General features: G+C 40.8%; 1 protein-coding gene across 6 annotated transcripts in view; it reads right to left on the bottom strand.

Moving 5' to 3' along the window:
* Window positions 1-7517, bottom strand: part of LOC127449771 (histone-lysine N-methyltransferase EZH2-like) — a 29442-nt gene extending 21925 nt beyond the window's left edge. For 4 of the 6 annotated variants that reach the window (XR_007898802.1, XR_007898801.1, XM_051713309.1 and 1 more), the window contains exons 1-3: window positions 7262-7517; window positions 3951-4097; window positions 2602-2727 (exon numbers count right to left, since the gene is read on the bottom strand). Coding sequence is in view for 4 of the 6 variants with exons in the window: in XM_051713309.1 (XP_051569269.1) it covers window positions 2602-2727; window positions 3951-4088 (264 nt within the window). In the remaining 2 variants the exon portion in view is untranslated. The remainder of the gene's footprint in view (window positions 1-2601; window positions 2728-3950; window positions 4098-7261) is intronic. The other 2 variants (XM_051713311.1, XM_051713310.1) reach the window with 1 other exon arrangement.
* Window positions 7518-19027: the final 11510 nt, after the last annotated feature.

A 19027-nucleotide genomic window follows, 5' to 3' on the forward strand; every position in this document is an offset into this window, starting at 1 on the left:
AACTGCATCTGGATTAAAAATGATCAGTCATTAAATAAATAGTATTTATTATGAAAATTAATTATCAGTAATGCAATTATTTTGTATTTATTATTAACATGTAAGACCAAATTAATAATGATTAAAGAGATCAATAAATAAATATTATTAATTATTAACATAAACATGAAAGACCAAACTTAAAAATCTTCATAAGCTCATGAAGAATTGAACTGGTTACAAATTCTTGCCCACAGGTAGAATTCCATGGATATGCAATTACATTTGTGACCAATATCATAATTCAACTAAACAAATAATATTTGGTTTGGTGTTAAGGTATTGTTTTCCATTGTTGTTGGATACAGGACATACTATGCTGGTATGTTGAGCAGCTCAGTATTCCACAGAGCACACTGCCCTGCTGTGCTCGCAGGCTGCTTTTATTGTGGATATCACAGGAGTTTTAGCTTTTAAGCAATAATAATAATACAATACATTTCTGGCAATCATACAAATAAATTTTTGGCAACAGAGCTATTTTATAAAGAGAAGAAAAATCCCATTTGCCAGTCTTCTGGTAATATTTGCCCTGTCTAATAAATGAGAGGTTAACCATGCCACAGTCAGCTCATTACTAACATCATTAGTTTAACCCTTGTGCGACCTACGGGACATTTTTGTCTTTTTAATTTTAGTTTTTTCGATCATTTTGTGTTAATGCCACCGGCATAAATTTTGCCAAAGGTGTGTATGTTTTGGGAATTTTTATATTTCAACCTCAGTTCCTATAATGAATCTATAATACACTGTGTACACAAAATAGTTACACTCAGGACCTTCAGGACAAATATGTCCCCACTGAAACCCATTAAAACTGCAATATTTGATTCCAGTGCCATTAAAGCATAAAATCATGAATTCTATGATATTATGCTTTCATTCCGGAGCCCTGGATTCAAATAATTATTTTTATTTTTATATTTTCTCCAGATGATGCCATTTTTCTCATGTTTAGCCTATGGAGCAAATACATGCTTTTTTCCTATTCTCTGTATTATAGAACACTGCAGGCCAATTGAATAAATTATGCAGCTAAAATTGTGTGGGTGTGTTGGTATGGATGTCAGAGTGTGTTTTGACATATCCCAGATTGTGATAATGCCAAAAAAAAAAAAAGAAAAAAAAAAAAAAAAGAATCCCCTCAGCATTTAGTATATGGAAAATAATTCATCTTTTGTTTTTGTTTTTTCATAAAAAACAACAGTGGCATTATATAAACAAACTGGCATTTAAAGGTTTAAAATCCTGAAAATTAATGAATATTTGGTAGTTATGATCAGGACTTTTTTTGGTTAAAAAAAAACTCATTGAAAGTGGAAAAATAATACTAACATATAATATTATTATGACAGTTTTTGACGTGGACATTTTTGTCCTCTAAGGACCTCCGAGTAACATTTTTAAATTGACACACAAGGGTTAATTTAACCTCTTGTCAGACAGAGTAAGATAAAGTGGATAATGCAGGTGATCTTGAACTGGGGCCGGTTGCACCAGCTATACGTAAGTTACAACTTAGCCTAGTTGTGGCGTAAATGGGCACTAAGTCACAATTTACGCACTACTAATTATTTGAGCATTGCACCATTAAACTTAGGTAGAACGTAACCCTACGTATAAACTAAATATTTGACCACGAGTAATGGATGGAATAAAAAAGCAGACTCACTTAATAACATCAATGAGCTCATGTTTTGCATGACAAGTATCAATCATTTCGACATACTGTATGATGTTGACATTTACACTGGTTTACATTTACCAGAGAGAAAAAACTTACTTTTATGCAGCTCTTCAGCATGAAACCGATCTAACGGTGCAGTTTTCAGGGTGCGTCACCCGGTGTCAAGTTTCAACACATTCAAATTATATATATGATATTAAAATGAATAACTGTCAATTTTTCCAGCCTGCTGTATTAGTATTTATTTATCACCCCTTATTTATTTTAGATGCAGTTCCTATATATTGTTATTTACACAGGGCAAATATACTATTTATTAAATCTACTTTTATTACGTATCTTTTTTAATGGGGATATAACTTATTACAGCTGACAGTTACGTGAGCAAACAAGGTTTGAACATCAACCGTAACAAGATCAAATTGAAGTTCACAGCTTTTTAACACTTCTGTGTTCAAATTTGAAGGCTGTTTATTGGATAAATACAGGTAAACGTCATAATATGCGACTACGCATTACTTTACGGAGAGCTTACGACCTACTAGCTAAGTCTTGCCTTAAGAACAGGTGGTGCACCCGAATTAAGCACTGACTTAGTTACAAACTAACTAGTAGTTACTAAGCCCTTAGTGTGAATTTTACGTCCTAAGTTACATGAGAACATATGCACAGCTGGTGCAACCCTATCCTGGTGTTTTGTTAGAATAAATTAGTTTTGAAAAATTGTAAGGCAAAAATTACTATGTATTGATTCATCTGATTAATCAGCCGGGGTAGTCTTGATCTGAGTTAAGGCAGTCAATTCACAAAAAAACATCACGCCTGACACCTGTTAGTGATGGTCAGAGCCCAACCCCCAGTTGTGTCATTCTTGCCTTTTTGCTGGGCATAGAGCCACTTGGCTTGGACAGAGGGATGGATTGGATTCGGAGCTTAGACCATTCCTCATTCAGGAGTTCAGTCCTTCCTTCAATTTTACGCCGATTAGACAGGAACAGAGCCTGTGTGAAATACACACAAACACTCAGTCTATAATAGTTATATGGACTAAAGAATTACATGTGCCTCAGACAAACTTTATGCCATTAGAAAGAAAAAGTAAAGGAAAGCAAATAATAGTGTAAAGTTCAAGGTGCACTCAATAATATTTTTTTTTATGTTGCTCTGATACCTAGTGGTGTGGATGGAGACTCAAGCGAAAGAAAAATTTCTTAATTACAGATGTCATTATAAAAATGTGCTATTTGAAGTCAACCGTGATTCATTATTAAATTGCAGGGGATTATCGAGATAAAACAATTAAGAAACTTGAGTAATATAGGCTAGTCATGTGATCTCAACATGGTGGCACCCATGAATGTGCGACCAGCAATAAATGTAGAATAAAGTCTACAGTGTGCATCATTTTAAACAGTCCATATTATGCTCATTTACAGGTTCATAATTTTATTTTGGGGGTCTAATAGAACAGGTTTACCTGCTTTAAAGTTCAAAAAACACATTATTTTTCTCATACTGTACATTGCTGCAGCACCTCTTTTCACCCTCTGTCTGAAACGCTCTGTTGTAGATCCTGTTTCTTTAAAGCCCCCCTTTCCGAAAAGCCCAGTCTGCTCTGATTAGTCAGCTACCCCTGTCTGTTGTGACTGGTCAACCACTTAGAGCGTGTATCGGAAAAGTAACGCCCCTTACCATAACAGAGTTTCAGCTCCCGAGGCTTCCTGAGCAATGCATTCCTGAGGCAGGCATTATGCAAATGTGTTACATAGTGACGTAACTATGCCACTGAAGTAATGGCTGGACTGCAAACCAGGCGTTTCAGGCAGTTCAGGAGCAGTGTTTTCTGTGGGAGAGAGTAACTCCCTTTGGCAGGAACTTTGTGCTTTGTAACTTTGCAGACCTTTTACATGCACAAACAGCTATATTACACACTAAAGAAAAGGTAAAATCCCAAAAAGCATAATAGGGCCTCTTTAAAATATTGTTAAAAATACTATTTATTTATTTTAGTTTAAAAATCACTAAGATCACATTTAAGATTAAAAATAAAAACTTATATTTGATATTTTTGGATGCCAAAAAGCAGAACAAATGAGTGAAATTTATTTGATGAGAAAAGAGAGGGAGTTGCATTGAATAAGATGTAGTAAAAAAAAAAAACACACACAATCCAAATGAAAGAGAGAAGCGAAAGAAAAGACTGATAATGAAAAAGAGCTTCTACCTTAACTTCCTCAGCTTTACGAAAGCGTTTCAGCTGTCTTAACCTCATGTACTCTGACTTGACTCTTTTCTTCCATTCCAGCAGACTGTGGGGGGGCTTTGATGTACAAGACCCGGGACCTGACACCTCCTCCATCATCACCCTCACCTGAAAACATCACATAGGAGTAATACTTATATATTAATATATATATATATACACATGTATTATGTATACACTGGTGGCCAAAAGTTTGGAATAATGTACAGATTTCGCTCTTATGGAAAGAAATTGGTACTTTTATTCACCAAAGTGGCATTCAGCTGATCACAATGTATAGTCAGGACATTAATAACGTGAAAAATTACTATTACAATTTGAAAAAAAATGTAAACTACTTCAAAGATTTCTCATAAAAAAAATCCTCCACGTGCAGCAATGACAGCTTTGCAGATCCTTGGCATTCTAGCTGTCAGTTTGTTCAGATACTCAGGTGACATTTCACCCCACACTTCCTGTAGCACTTGCCATAGATGTGGCTGTCTTAAGCTCAATGGGGTTAAGATTCATAACACTCTTTTCAAATTATTTGTTTTTCAATGTCTGTGTTTCTTTGCCCACTCTAAACTTTTCTATTTGATTTTCTGTTTCAAAAGTGTTTTTTCTTGCAATTCTTCTCATAAGGCCTGCACCCCTGAGTCTTCTCTTTACTGTTGTACATGAAACTGGTGTTGAGCGGGTAGAATTCAATGAAGCTGTCAGCTGAGGACATGTGAAGCGTCTATTTCTCAAACTAGAGACTCTGATGTACTTATCCTCTTGTTTAGTTGTACATCTGGCCTTCCACATCTCTTTCTGTCCTTGTTAGAGCCAGTTGTCCTTTGTCTTTGAAGACTGTAGTGTACACCTTTGTATGAAATCTTCCGTTTTTTGGCAATTTCAAGCATTGTATAGCCTTCGTTCCTCAAAACAATGATTGACTGATGAGTTTCTATAGAAAGTATTCTTTTTTTTTTTTTTTTGACCTAATATTGATCTTAGGGCATGCCAGTCTATTACATACTGTGGCAACTCAAAAACAAACACAAAGACAATGTTAAGCTTCATTTAAAGAACCAAATAGCTTTCAACTGTGTTTGATATAATGGCAAGTGATTTTCTAGTACCAAATAGCAATTTAGCATGATTACTCAAGGAAAAGATGTTGGAGTGATGGCTGCTGGAAATGGGGCCTGTCTAGATTTGATCAAAAATGACTTTTTTCAAATAGTGATGGTGCTGTTTTTTACATCAGTAATGTCCTGACTATACTTTGTGATCAGTTGAATGCCACTTTGGTGAATTAAAGTACCAATTTCCTTCCGAAACAGCAAAATCTGTACATTATTCCAAACTTTTGGCTGCCAGTGTATATATACGTAGTACTGTATATAAACTTATATGTCTTATATAAATTAAGAAGAACAAAACTGTTCATTGTTGAGGGAAGTGTGGGACAATTTCAATTGGGTAGTTGACATGACATTTCAAGCAGTAACAGTGTCCTGCAGTGTGATATGAAATACTCCATCTAAAACAATTTTAACTACATTTTTTTAAAGTTTATTCTTCTAATTCATTATACTTCATAAAAAATGAATTTGTGTCACTGCACCGGTGACCTCAAAGTGTTAGTTCACCCAAAAATGAAAATTCTCTCATCATTTACTCACCCACATGCTATCCCATGTTTGTATGACTTTCATTCTTCAGCAGAACACAGATAAAGATTTTTAGAAGAATATTTCAGCTCTGTATGTCCACTGAATTCAAGTGAATGGTGGCCAGAACGTTTAAGCTTCAAAAAGCACATAAAGGCAGCATAAAAGTAATCAATAAGACTCCAGTGGTTACATCCATATCTTCAAAAGCGATATGATAGGTGTGGGTGAGAAACAGATCAATATTTATGTCCTTTTTTACTATAAACTGTTCTGTAATTCCCCAAAAACAAAAGAAGAATATGAGAGTGAAAGTGGAGATTTATAGTACTTAAATATTGATCTGTTTCTCACCCACACCTATCATGGATTTAAACACTGGAGTATTATGGATTACTTCTATGCTGCCTTTATGTGCTTTTTGAAGCTTCAAAGTTTTTACCACTATTCACTTGCATTGAATGGACCTACAAAGCTGAAATATTCTTCTAAAAATCTTTGTTTGTGTTCTGCAGAAGAAAGGAAGTCATACACATCTGGAATGGCATGAGCTGAGTAAATGATGAGTGAATTTTCATCCCTTTAAAACCTAAAAATATACACTTTACCATATACATTCTTATTATTTTAACCTAAAATATTGATGTCTTGCATGTGCATGTTATTTGTCAGTTACCCACTGCACACATCACATATTGTACTGGTGGGCAAATTTGAAGTGAATATTAAATAATTGTGGTATATCCATGCAAAGACCATGTAAAGATAAAAAAATAAAAATAAATGGTGCATAAAATCTGTTAACATAATTAGGTATTTTCCAGGAAACATAATAGGAATATCTTTCAAGAACGGTTCCCGTAAAGTGACTCATTCTCTTTCTGACACACACACACACACACACACGCACGCACACAAACTAGGGACCTCGCATGACTCAAACTTTATCATTCACTAGTGTTGAATCCAAATAGGAATGACCGCCCCCTGCAGTTCGCAAAACAGAACTAACATTCCGCATTATCACGCCATTCAAAGGTCTGTTCGTGCAGTACTTCAGATCAATAAATAAAATGTCGAGACACGCTTAATGTAAATCTACTTATTTTAAATGACAAGTAACGAAAACGTTGGCTGTACGGCAGTAAAACAGGTATGCGAAGCAGAAACAAGTGTCACTGCTCGGAAAAACACGCGTTCCTCTCGCGCACACATACGCTGGAAGTGGGCGTGTCCCTACCGTGAGCCCATTTCACTACGGTGAGGATAAGTGCGTAGTAGACCTTTCTACATTTCATAAACCTATAATGCAGTTCTCTCGAACTTTCGAGAAACTATTACTTCATATATGTTATTCTATACAGAAGAAAAGCGTAAAGCTTTAAAAAATCGTCTTACAACAACCAATGGAAACACGGGGCACGAACGAAGGCGTTTATATTGAGGGACGCCAGTAAAACAACACGTTGAAAATCCTTGCACGAGATGCCAGTCACTGACACCGTGAAGCAAACTCTAAAACGATTCACATCGAGACGATATAAACATGTCGTATGCACTTCAACATGCACATGCTCGCACTCGTACATGTTGGATAATGATACTGATAATCGCTGTCGCAGTTAGAAATACCTTAAGAGTCCCTGCTCCTTCCTTTAAATCCTAAGTGCGCAGCAAAGAACTGCTCGTGCTCAAAAACGTCGTGTAGTGAAAAACGACGTCCAGGCTACCGAGACACTGCAGATGCCAGAATGTTTGTGTTGACGAGGGCAGGGGATGCGAGGATTCCTCGGTCGTCCACAAGCATGTCGAGGTTGTAGTTGTACAGTTAAGAGCTGCGCACTTGGTTGGCACGGTCAAAGCGGAGGGTGACGTCTTTATTATGAACATACCCCAGCTCTCTGCTGCTGGACCACAGGCTAGTGTAGGAGTGTGCTGAGAAACAAAACAATAATGCAACTAATTATCTAAATAATTAATAGCCTAAATGCAAACATGCCTGAACTCTAAAATTTAATAAACATGATATAAACATGGTAATAAAACGAAATAACAAATGTGATATAATAATAATTATAATATAAACAATAATAATAAATAGCGATGATAATAATAATAAGCTAACAATAATAATAATAATAATTATTATTATTACTTTTATTATTATTAATACTGTTTTTATTATGCTTAATATGTAGACAAAGGAAACAAGTATTTTAAATGTTAAAGTGCAGATAGGAATGTGATGCAGCTGACAAGAACCCTTCTAATTATTGTCAAATAGTTTAGTAGTAGCTGAAACTGTGTACTTTAAAGAAAGATTTGTAATCATATTTATAGACTTAATATATACCCAGAGGGGCATGAGAACACAACAGATGTTTTTTTTGGACTGCTACCTCCCTGGAGATCCACAGCACGCAGCATGTGCTGTTCCCTTACGATTCAGTTCACTCAAAATCGTGTCGTGCTGACGCATATGGGAAATTACTTTTCCAACGACCTAGTTGAAACCCTTCTACAATAATGGCAATTCTAAGATTGTCTATGGTGTTTTTCTTCATGGAGGTTCATAACGAACTGACAAAAACCTGGCGTGCGCCCTATTCAGCTCGCTCGCACAGCGATTCAACTCTCCTCACTAAAGTGGACCACGGGGTAGACAAAGATGATGCCCAACTACCCCTTGTAAAAGAGGCAGTAGCGGAACACCTCTGCCCAGTGAGTAGCAGGGTGTGGAAATCACACCCCATTCATCCTTCCAAACCATGTCGACTAATGTCCGCACTGGCTGGAAAAGCATACTCAGCAGCGGGCCAAGCTAGTTCAGCACTCCACACGATGGCGGTGCTCCAAGTTTCCAAGCTAAGCTCCTCAAGCAAATGGACAAGCAAGACTACAGTCCAGAGATGTTTAAAGAGCTGCACAGGCCATTGGCAAATCAATGGGCAACCTGGTAGTCCTGGATTGTCACATCTGCCTGACCCTCACAGAAATGCGTGACGTGGAAAAAGACGCCCGCTTTGATGCTCTGGTGTCTCCAGCCTGCCTATTTGGCAGCTCTGTGGATGGGTTTGCTGAGCACTACATTACGGCTCAGCAACACTCGCATGCTATGAGACAGTTTATGCCAAAATGGAGCATTAATTCATACCAAACGGCTCATTCTCGCTCTGTCTCAGGCCAGCGCCCAGCTAAAAACCCCACGCCTGCTGCCTCAGTGCTGCCAAAAGTTGCCGCCGGCAAAGCCGTGAAAGCCGTGGGCCAAACGTAGGCAGCTGCCTCAGCATGAGCCCCACACCAATGGGAACCTCCCCCCACGCAGCAAATGCGCTCCTGACCTGCACAGCCCTATAATGCAGAGTAGAGACACACAATTCTGTTCCCCTCTTCCCCACTGCTGTTTGTTGGGAAAGGAATATTGTTGTACAAAATGATGCTTCTGTGTCTCACATTCAAATAAAGAATGTAAAAAAGAGTACAGCGCTCATTGCACATGCATGAGACGCTCGCACTTTCTCAATAAAGAGCTCTTTTCCACTTCAAAGCCTACATATTATGCACAACTGCTTCCAAATGGTGAGCAGCGCATTATATCATATAATGAATGAACCAAATTGCCCTCTGTCCCGTTACGCAGACGTGTGGTGAGCATTTCTTACTGGGTGTTAAAAACGATTGAACATGGTTATACAATCCAATTTGCACGTCAGCTGCCCTGTTTCAATGGTTATCTGTCTTCCACAGTTCCGTCCGAAGACGCGCCGGTGTTACGAGCCGAAATACACAATCTTCTCGCAAAGAACAAGATAAAGATTGTTCCAGATCAATCAATGAGCCTGCTGTTCTGCTGTGCAAATGCGTGGCAATCCCTCACGGGTGTGTCAGACTGGGTGTTAAAAACGATCGAGCAGCGGGATTTACATCCCTTATTTTCTCGTTCCAGAGAAGGACGGCGAGCTTTGGCCCATTCTAGATCTGAGACGCTTTGAATCGTGTGCTCATGAAGCGCCCATTCAAAATGTTAACTCAGAAACAGATCTTATAACACATCCGTCCTCAGGAATGGTTTGCGACAATAGATCTAAAGGACGCATACTTCATGTACCAATTGCACCGCGTCACAGGCGGTTTTTGAGATTCGCATCCGAGGGATCTGGGTATCAATTCAAAGTCCTTCCTTTCGGTCTGTCTCTGGCTCCTCACGTGTTCACGAAATGTATTGACGTGGCACGCGCCCCATTGAAAATGAACGGTGTACGTGTTTTGAATTACCTTGACGATTGGTTATTACTAGCCCAATCAGAGGCACTACTGAGCAAACATAGAGACTTGCTGCTTTGCCACCTGAAAAATCTGGGTCTGAATGTCAACTGGGCAAAAAGCACACTTTGCCTCAGCCAGGAAATCTCCTTTTTAGGAGTTTGTCTCGACTCTGAGAGCATGCGCGCGCACCTCACGAACAAGCACGTACAGACCATTCTTCGGTGTCTGTCTCAGTTCAAACTGGGGAAAACATTACCACTGAAGTCATTTCAGAGAATGCTGGGTGTTATGGTGGCAGCATCTGCCATCATACTATTAGGTCTGTTACACATGAGACCTCTCAAGTACTGGCTCAAGCGACACGTTCCACATGCGCATTGAGGTGACTCGCCGCTTTTCAGAAGAAAATTGATGACCACAGATGCGTCCAATACAAGTTGAGTCATGGTGTGTGATGGATGCTGACTTTCGGCACCTGGACAGGTGCAAAACGGGCGTGGCACATCAACTGCCTAGAGCTACTGGCTGTCTTTCTAGCTTTGAGAGCTTTTCATTCTGACATCATGAATCAGCACATTCTGATTCGTTTAGACAACACAACAGTAATGACGTACATAAGTAACCAGGATGCGCTGGCTCACAAATGGCCTGCGAAACACAAGTAAGCACTTCCCCTGATGTGCCTCCTTCATTCTGTCATCAGCAAAGTCCGAGTGGACATGAAAACATTTCTTTTAATTGCACTGAAATGGCCCAATCAGTCCAGATTTCCGGAGATGGTAGAAATACTGGACAGGTCTCCATGGGAAATACTGCTAAGGAGAGACCTTCTCTCTCAAACACAAGGCACGATTTGTCATCCCCAGCCAAAGCTGTGAAGACTACACATATGGCCTCTGAACGGAGCACAGCGGACGAGCCAGAATTGGCTCAGTTGGTGATGAACACCATTTTACAGTCTAGAGCACGCCTCTATGCACTTAAATGGAATGTGTTTGCTAATTGGTGCATTTTGCTAACTGGCAAAGACCCAGTGAACATCCCCGTACCTGAAATTCGTACATTTCTTCAAGAGTGATTGGACTCAGGACTCACTACGTCAGTGCTCAAAGTCTATGTAGCGACTATCTCTGCGTATCATGCACTTGAAGCTGGCACCTCTATAAGCAAACATGATTTAATCATAAAGTTCCTTAGGGGAGCGAGGTGACTAAATTCCCCTCGCCTGGCTACAGTCCCGACTTTGGGATCTAACTTTGGTCCTATTATTTTACACAACCGCCTGCATTCAGACCGTTGTAATTTGTGACAAAGTCACAAGCTCTTTCATTATAAATAAAACTTCCTTCCAGACTGGGTTCGTGAAGAAGTTAATACATACTATATTACTATAGTTCATATATCCATTCTAAGTATTCCCACCTGGCTCACCATGAGGGTTATTCACTTGTGGCATACTCATGTCGGTTGCTGTCCTGCAGGACTGTGGCATCATGTTCTTTTGAGTATTATGCTTTGGTACCCCTCTCTGTGAGGATAATGCCGTTTAGTGCGGCGTGATGAGACCGTAAGGGAACATCTCGGTTACGTATCTAACCTCGGTTCCCTTACGACTCAGTACACTTGACATTGAATTTAATAATTCTTATGGGAGTGCCTTCTTACACAACCTAGTTGAAACCTCTCTACAATAATGCCAATATTCTAATATTGGCTATGGTGTTTGAGTCCCGCCTGTTTTGGTGCGAAACTGTCCGCTATAAACTGAGACAATTCTCATAGAGATAGACTGTCCTCACTGCGTGGGCACGAGTCTCAAGGCGCTTTGCTCGCGAATCACTCTTGTTCTGAGGGACAGTTCCCGAGGATTCACACGAGAAGGCACAGTGGGGCCGCGAGGTTGAGCAGGATGACTTTGAGGTGGTCCTCATGGCAGCACACGCCCCGCGAGCCCCTCAATCTCTACGAAGTGCATGTTTTCGGAAACGCTATGAGCGAGACGAGCTCCAGCCTTCTGAAAGAGCAGGCTTGCACAGTGATGGCATCCTCTTTAATGTGGATCATAGGGAAGAAAACGGTTATGCCCAACTACCCCCATGGAGGAGGCGGTAGCGGCACACCTCTTCCCAGCGAGTAACAGGCCGTGGTAATCACGCCCATACATCCTTCCAAACCATGTCAACAAACGTCTGCACTAGCGGGAAAAGCTTACTCAGCTACAGGACAAGCTGGATCGGCACTTCATGCAATGGTGATGCTCCTGGTACGAGTACGGCTTCGATCCAGAGACATTCAAAGAGCTCCACACCGCTACAGACTTAGCGCTGCATGCCACAAAAGTCACTGCGCAGGCCATTGGCTAGTCCATGGGCAACCTGGCAGTTCTGGATCAACTTATATGGCTGACCCTCACAGAAATGAGTGATAAGGAAAAAGCCACTCTGTTGGATGCTCCAGTGTCTCCAGCCAGCCTCTTTAGCGGCTCTGTGAATAAGTTTGCTGAGCATTACATTGTGATTCAGCAGAAGTCACAGGCTATGAGACACTTTATGCCCCAACGGAGTACATCACAGCCGGTTTGCCCACACTCTGTTTCGAGCCAGTGCCTGACTAAAAGCCCCATACCTGCTGCCTCACCGGCACCTGTGTATCAGCACATGCAGCAAAATCACTCCTGACAGACACCACCCATTGAAGCAGAAAGCAGAGCCTGCGGTTCCCTCCGGGTCTGCTCCAAAAAAGGCTCGGTTGGAGACACAAAACATTGTTCCCCATCTCCCCACAATTGTTTGCCGGGAAAGGAATATTGTTGTTCACAATAATGTTGTTTCTGTGTCTTGCACTCAAATAAATGCAATAAAAAATGCAATAAGTGTAAAAAGGAATACAGCATTCATTGGAAATGCACAAGATGCTCACACATTCTCAATAAAGAGCCCTTTTTCCTCTTGAAAGCACACACATTATGTGCAACCACTTCCTTATCATGAGTGACGCATTATATCATATGGTAAACAAACCGAATTGCCCTCTGTCCCGTTATGCGGACGCGTGGCAAACCCTAATTGGTATTTCAGAATGGGTGCAATAAACGATCGAACATGGTTATACGATCCAATTTGCACACCGGCCAAAGTCCAAGAGGACAAGGAAACTATTCTATTAGTTGCGCCGAAATGGCCCAACCAGACATGGCTTCCAGAAATGATAGAGATGCTGTACAGCTCGCCATGGGAAATACTGCTTAGGAGGGATTTCCTCTCTCAGGCACAAGACACAATCTGGCATCCCCAGCCCCAGATGTGGAACCTGCATGTGTGGCCCCTGAACGGAGCGCGCTAGATGCACCAGAACTGATGCGTTCAGTCATGAACACCATTTTACAGTCCAGAATGCTCATCCTAAATAAAGAGGCTGTTTTACTCTTCAAAGCACACACATTATGCGCAACTGCTTCCCTATCGTGAGCGACACATAATATCATATGGTAAACAAACCGAATTGCCCTCTGTCCCATTACACGGACGTGTGACGAGACCTAACGGGTATTTCAGAAGGGGTGCAAAAAATTATCAAACATGGTTATATGATCCAATTTGCACGCCGGCCACTCTGTTTCAATGCCATTCTGTCTTCCACGGTTTTACCCAAAGACGCGCCAGTGTTACGAGCCGAAATACACAATCTCATTGTGAAAAACACGATAGAGGTTGTGCCAAATTGTCTAGCACAAAAAGGATTTTACAGCTGACGGTCTTCGGCCAATCCTGGATCTGAGACATTTTTGAAGTGCCCATTCAAAATGATTATTCAGAAATGGATCTTATCGCATGTACATCCACACGATTGGTTTGCTTCGATAGATCTGAAGGATGCGTACTTTCATATCCAAATTGTATGGCATCACAGGATGTTTTTGAGATTCGCGTTCGAAGGAACAGCATATCAATTCAAAGTCTGCCCTTCGGACTGTCTCTGGCTCCTTGCACGTTCACAAAGTACATCGATGCGGTTCTCGCCCCTCTGAGACTGAGCAGCGTGTGCATCTTAAACTACCTCAATGATTGGCTGTTACTGCCGCAATCAGAGGCTCTGTTATGCCAGCACAGAGACTTACTGCTTCAGCATCTAAACAGCTTGGGCCTCAATGTGAACTGGGCAAGGGCACACTCTCCCCCAGTCAAAAAATCTCCTTTTTGGGAGTCCGCTAAAGCGCATTCAGGCCATTCTATAGTGTCTGTCTCAGTTCAAACTGGGGAGAACAATTCCACTAAAGCTGTTTCAGAAAGCATTGGGATTTATGGCTGTGGCATCCGCTTACACATGAGACCTCTTCAGTGCTGGCTGTAGCACCGTGTGCCACGTCATGCTTGGCACCAAGGGTACATGTTCATCACCATATCCCGCCGCTGTATAGCTGCTTTAGCACCATGGACAGCTCCTGCGTTTTACCAGCGAGGTGTCATGCTGGGGCAAGTTGTCATGCGGCGCCTAGAGCTATTGGCTGTATTTCTAGCCTTTAAGGCTTTTCAGTCAGAAATAGCTAACTGTCATGTCCTGGTTCGCACAGACAACATGACAGTTGTGTCATATATAAACCGCCAAGGCGGAATTCACGAGACTTCATCCTCAAACTGTATTGAGGATTTGGGAAATATTCAGCAAAGCAGAAATCGATCTGTTTGCCTCAATGGAGAATACCTACTGTCCCCTCTGGTACTTGAAGTCCCAAGCCCCACTGGGAGCGGGCGCAATGGCACACAAATGACCGGGGAAATGCAAATATGCGTTTCCCCCGGTGTGCCTGATTCACTCTGTCATATATAAAGTCCAAGAGGACAAGGAAACTATTCTATTAGTTGTGCCGAAATGGACCAACCAGCCATGGATTCCGGAAACGATAGCGATGCTGTACAGCTCGCCATGGAAAATACCGCTGAGGGGGGATCTCCCCTCTCAGGCACAATCTGGCATCCCCAGCCCCAGATGTGGAACCTGCATGTGTGGCCCCTGAACGGAGTACGCTAGATGTGCCAGAACTGATGCAATTAGTCATGAACACCATTTTACAGGCCAGAGCGCCGTCCACGAGACGCCTCTACGTGCTAAAATCGAAGGTGTTCACTGATTGGTGTCTGTCACATGGCAAAGACCCAGTAAACTGCCCCATACATGAAATTCTCATATTTCTTCAAGAGCAATTAGACGCAGGACCCCATCAACACTCAAAGTGTATGTGGCAACTATATCTGCGTATCATGCACATGAAGCCGGCACCTCTATAGGCAAGCATGATTTAATCATAAAGTTCCTTAAAGGACCAAGACGATTAAACCCACCTTGGCCGGTTACAGTGCCGACTTGGGAATTAACTTTAGTCCTAAAAGCTCTCGCAGGGCCCCCGTTTGAACCTTTGGACTCTGTTGATTTGCGCATGCTCTCCATAAAGACCGCACTACTGCTGGCTCTGGCCTCAGTAAAATGGGTTGGTGACTTACATGCACTATCAATCGACAATTCATGTCTGGAGTTTGGCTCTTTCAAGAGCCACTTTCAAACACAGAAAAGGCTATGTACCTAAGGTCCTAGCCACGCCCTTCAGAGCACAGGTAGTTCACCTTCAGGGCTTCTTCCCTCCTCCATTAATTCGGATGAGGAACAATAATTGCATTGTTATGCCCTGTGAGGGAACTACATGCATACGTTGAGCATGCACGCCAGTTCAGATTGTCTGATCAGCACTTTGTATGCTATGGAGGATGCACAAAAGGAATGTCTGTGTCCAAGCAGAGACTTTCTCACTGGATTGTCAATGCAATTGCTCTGGCTTATGCGTCACAGGGTAAGTCTTGCCCAATTGGTGTTAAAGCACACTCAACTAGAGGCATGGCCTCCTCATGAGCATGGACAAATTGTGTGTCCTTACAGGACATATGTTTTGCAGCAGAATGGTCCTCTTAAAACACATTCGTAAGGTTTTACAACCTAGACATAACGTCTCTCTCTTCACAAATCCTCTCTGTTTAGAGCACTTGCTATCCTTTGACCAAATATATATACTTATGCTCCTCCCTTTTAGGACAAGCTCCCCATCTTTTACACAACCACCTGCATTAGGCCATTGTAATTTACCGTACGTCACTGGCACTTACAGTACTGTGCAAAAGTTTTAGGCACTTAAGATGTTTCACAAAAATATTTGTCTTAAGATGGTTATTTATACCTTCAGCTTTAGTGTGTCAATAGGAAACAGAAATTTTAGACTCCCAAACATTACTTTTGCAAATAGCAAAGATTAGAATAGAAGAACAGGGTGCTCTGCAAGAGATGGCATTGCCCCCATTCCCTGAGACAAAGGGAACAAGACATTGCGAATGCTAGCCGCGCTACAAGACTCAGAGTTCTTGGGGTATGAGTGATTCGCTCCTTGTTCTCAGTCAGAAATTCTGAGGAAATGATGTTTGTGCACCTGTTTTTGTAGCGGACAGTTTCGCGCCAAAACAGGTGCGGCTCAAACACCATAGACAATATTAGAATATTGGCATTATTGTAGAGAGGTTTCAACTAGGTCGTGTAAGAAGGCACTCTTATTATGCGATAATAAATGCAATGTCTCGTTCTCTTCGTCTCAGGGAACCGAGGTTATGTACGTAACTGAGACGTTCCCTAAGATGGCTAAGATGGCTTATTTCCATTGTGTTGTGGCTTTTCTGTTGTGTTGTAGCTTAATGTTGTTGGGTTGTGGCTTATTTTTGTTGTGTTGTGGTTTTCTGTTGTGTTGTGGCTTATTTCCATTCTGTTGTGGCATATTTCTGTTGTATTGTAGTTTTTGTGTTGTGTTGTGTTGTGGCTTGATTCCGTTGTGTTGTGGCTTTTCTGTTGTGTTATAGTGGTTGTGTTTTCAACTTCTGTTTGCTTTGCTAATTTTGTTGAGTTGTGCATCCCAAGCCTTTCAGTATGTTGTGTTGTGGTGGTATTCCTCAGAGCTGCAGTATGTAATGGGTGTTAACATAATTTTTCCTCACACCCTTATCCTGGTAGTGGGTCCATCCTAATGGGTTTTTCTCAGGCCAATGCAGTGTTTGTCTTGGACCTCACAACAAAAGCAAACATAAGCAGGAAGATAGACATAAGAAGGAGTTCTTATCTGTGAAAAGTTTTTAATTATGTGCAGTGTAAACCCTGGATGTTAGTTTTGGCATGTGAAATGAAGATTAGTGTGGGGTACTGAGGGATGGTCTCTTTGCTCTGAGGCTGGAGTTCACAGGGTGAGATGAAATATAGCAATGTCTGACATTTGACATAGTGTTAAACATCTCCAAGTACAGAGACTCTGAAGCATGTAAATGTAAAAGCATATGAACGCACACATGCATGGCTTTTTGTGCGACATTTATTAACAATATTTAATACAAAACATAGGATCTGTTATATTCTTTTACATTGTTATAAGTGACATCAGTAACATTAAACTCCTCTGGTTATGAAGCTGATAATTTTCTTTATTTACTAACCTATGACATTGCATTAATAGACATCAGACTGCACATTCTGTGTTCACAAACATGAAGATGTTTGGAATGCAACCAGCAAGCAGCAGTTCCATGTTTTAAAAACATCACCTTTCTTTTTCTCTCTTGCACAGTTCTAACTTTTGAACAACTCTGATTTGTAATTCGGCATTGTGTTAGGTTAAATTGCTTGTGCTTTGGAAAAAAGCATCTGCTAAAATAATAAAATCACACACGAAATCAGCGCTGTTTGATCATGGCTAATATAATCTATTCTGATATTAACCAATCAAAAAATGATCTGTCAGTCATGAAGGTGTTATTGTTTTTCAGGAAGTATGGTAGGTCTTCATACTTTGCTATTTCTTTCCTTTGTGAAATCCCAATTGAATTGCCGTGGGGCCGGTTGCACCAGCTATACGTACGTTACAACTTAGCCTAGTTGTGGCGTAAATGAGCACTAAGTCACAATTTACGCACTACAAAATATTTGAGCGTTGCACCATTAAATTTAGGTAGAATGTAACCCTACGTATAAACTAAATATTTACGGAAGCCTCCAACCAGGAGTAACGGATGGAATAAAAAAGCAGACTGATATTTTATGACATCAGTGAGCTCATGTTTTGCATGACAGGCTTCAATCCTTTCAACATATATGATGACGTTGGCATTTACACTCGTTTACATTTACGGGAGAAAACATTATATAAAAACGTACTTCTTCAGCATGAAACCGATCTAACGGAGCACTTTCCTGTGTACGCCGCCCGGTGTCAAATTTCAACATATACGAAATATATAAGATATTAAAATGAATAAATGTCTATTTTTCCAGCCTGTTGTATTAGTATTTATTAATCACCCCTTATTTATTTTAGATACAGTTCCTATTTATTGTTATTTACACAGGGCAAATATAATATTTATCAAATGTACTTTTATTACGTATCGTATTTTAATGGGGATATTATTTATTACAGCTGACAGTTAGGTGAACAAACAAGGTTTGAAAATCAACCGTAACGAGATAAAACTGAAATGCATGGCTTTTTAATACTTCTGTGTACAAATTTGAAGGCTGCTTATTGGATCAATTAAGGTAAACGTTATATTATGCGACTACACATTACGGAGAGCTTATGACCTACTAGTTAAGTCTTGCCTTAAGAACAGGTGGCGCAACCAAATTAAGCACTGACTTAGTTACAAACTAACTAGTAGTTACTAAGCCCTTAATGTGAACTTTACGTCCTAAGTTACGTGAGAACTTACGCACAGCTGGTGCAAGCCTACCCAGATCTTCGTAATAAACTGTATTGTTCTCACTGTCTCTTAATCTGCTTCATAAACCGAGCAAACCAATCAAGGGGGAAAAACAAGCCTCTGCTAACTAATGTGAATGAAATGTGGAAGCAATTTGTGTCCACAGAACTTCACAAGGCACCCAGACCAAGCCCAGCTGGAGTGAGAGAGGGGGAAATCACAGGATGACGCTGACATACACATCTGTGTCTGTGTGTGTTTTTGTGTATATGCTTCAGGGGAATGATACTTACTTTCTCCTCTTGCATCACTAGTAAGCTGTGCCAAGTGCACGCAAGTGGTGGTCATAGCGTAC

The sequence above is a fragment of the Myxocyprinus asiaticus genome, chromosome 13, assembly GCF_019703515.2.
Source record: "Myxocyprinus asiaticus isolate MX2 ecotype Aquarium Trade chromosome 13, UBuf_Myxa_2, whole genome shotgun sequence".
Classification (NCBI taxonomy): domain Eukaryota; kingdom Metazoa; phylum Chordata; class Actinopteri; order Cypriniformes; family Catostomidae; genus Myxocyprinus; species Myxocyprinus asiaticus.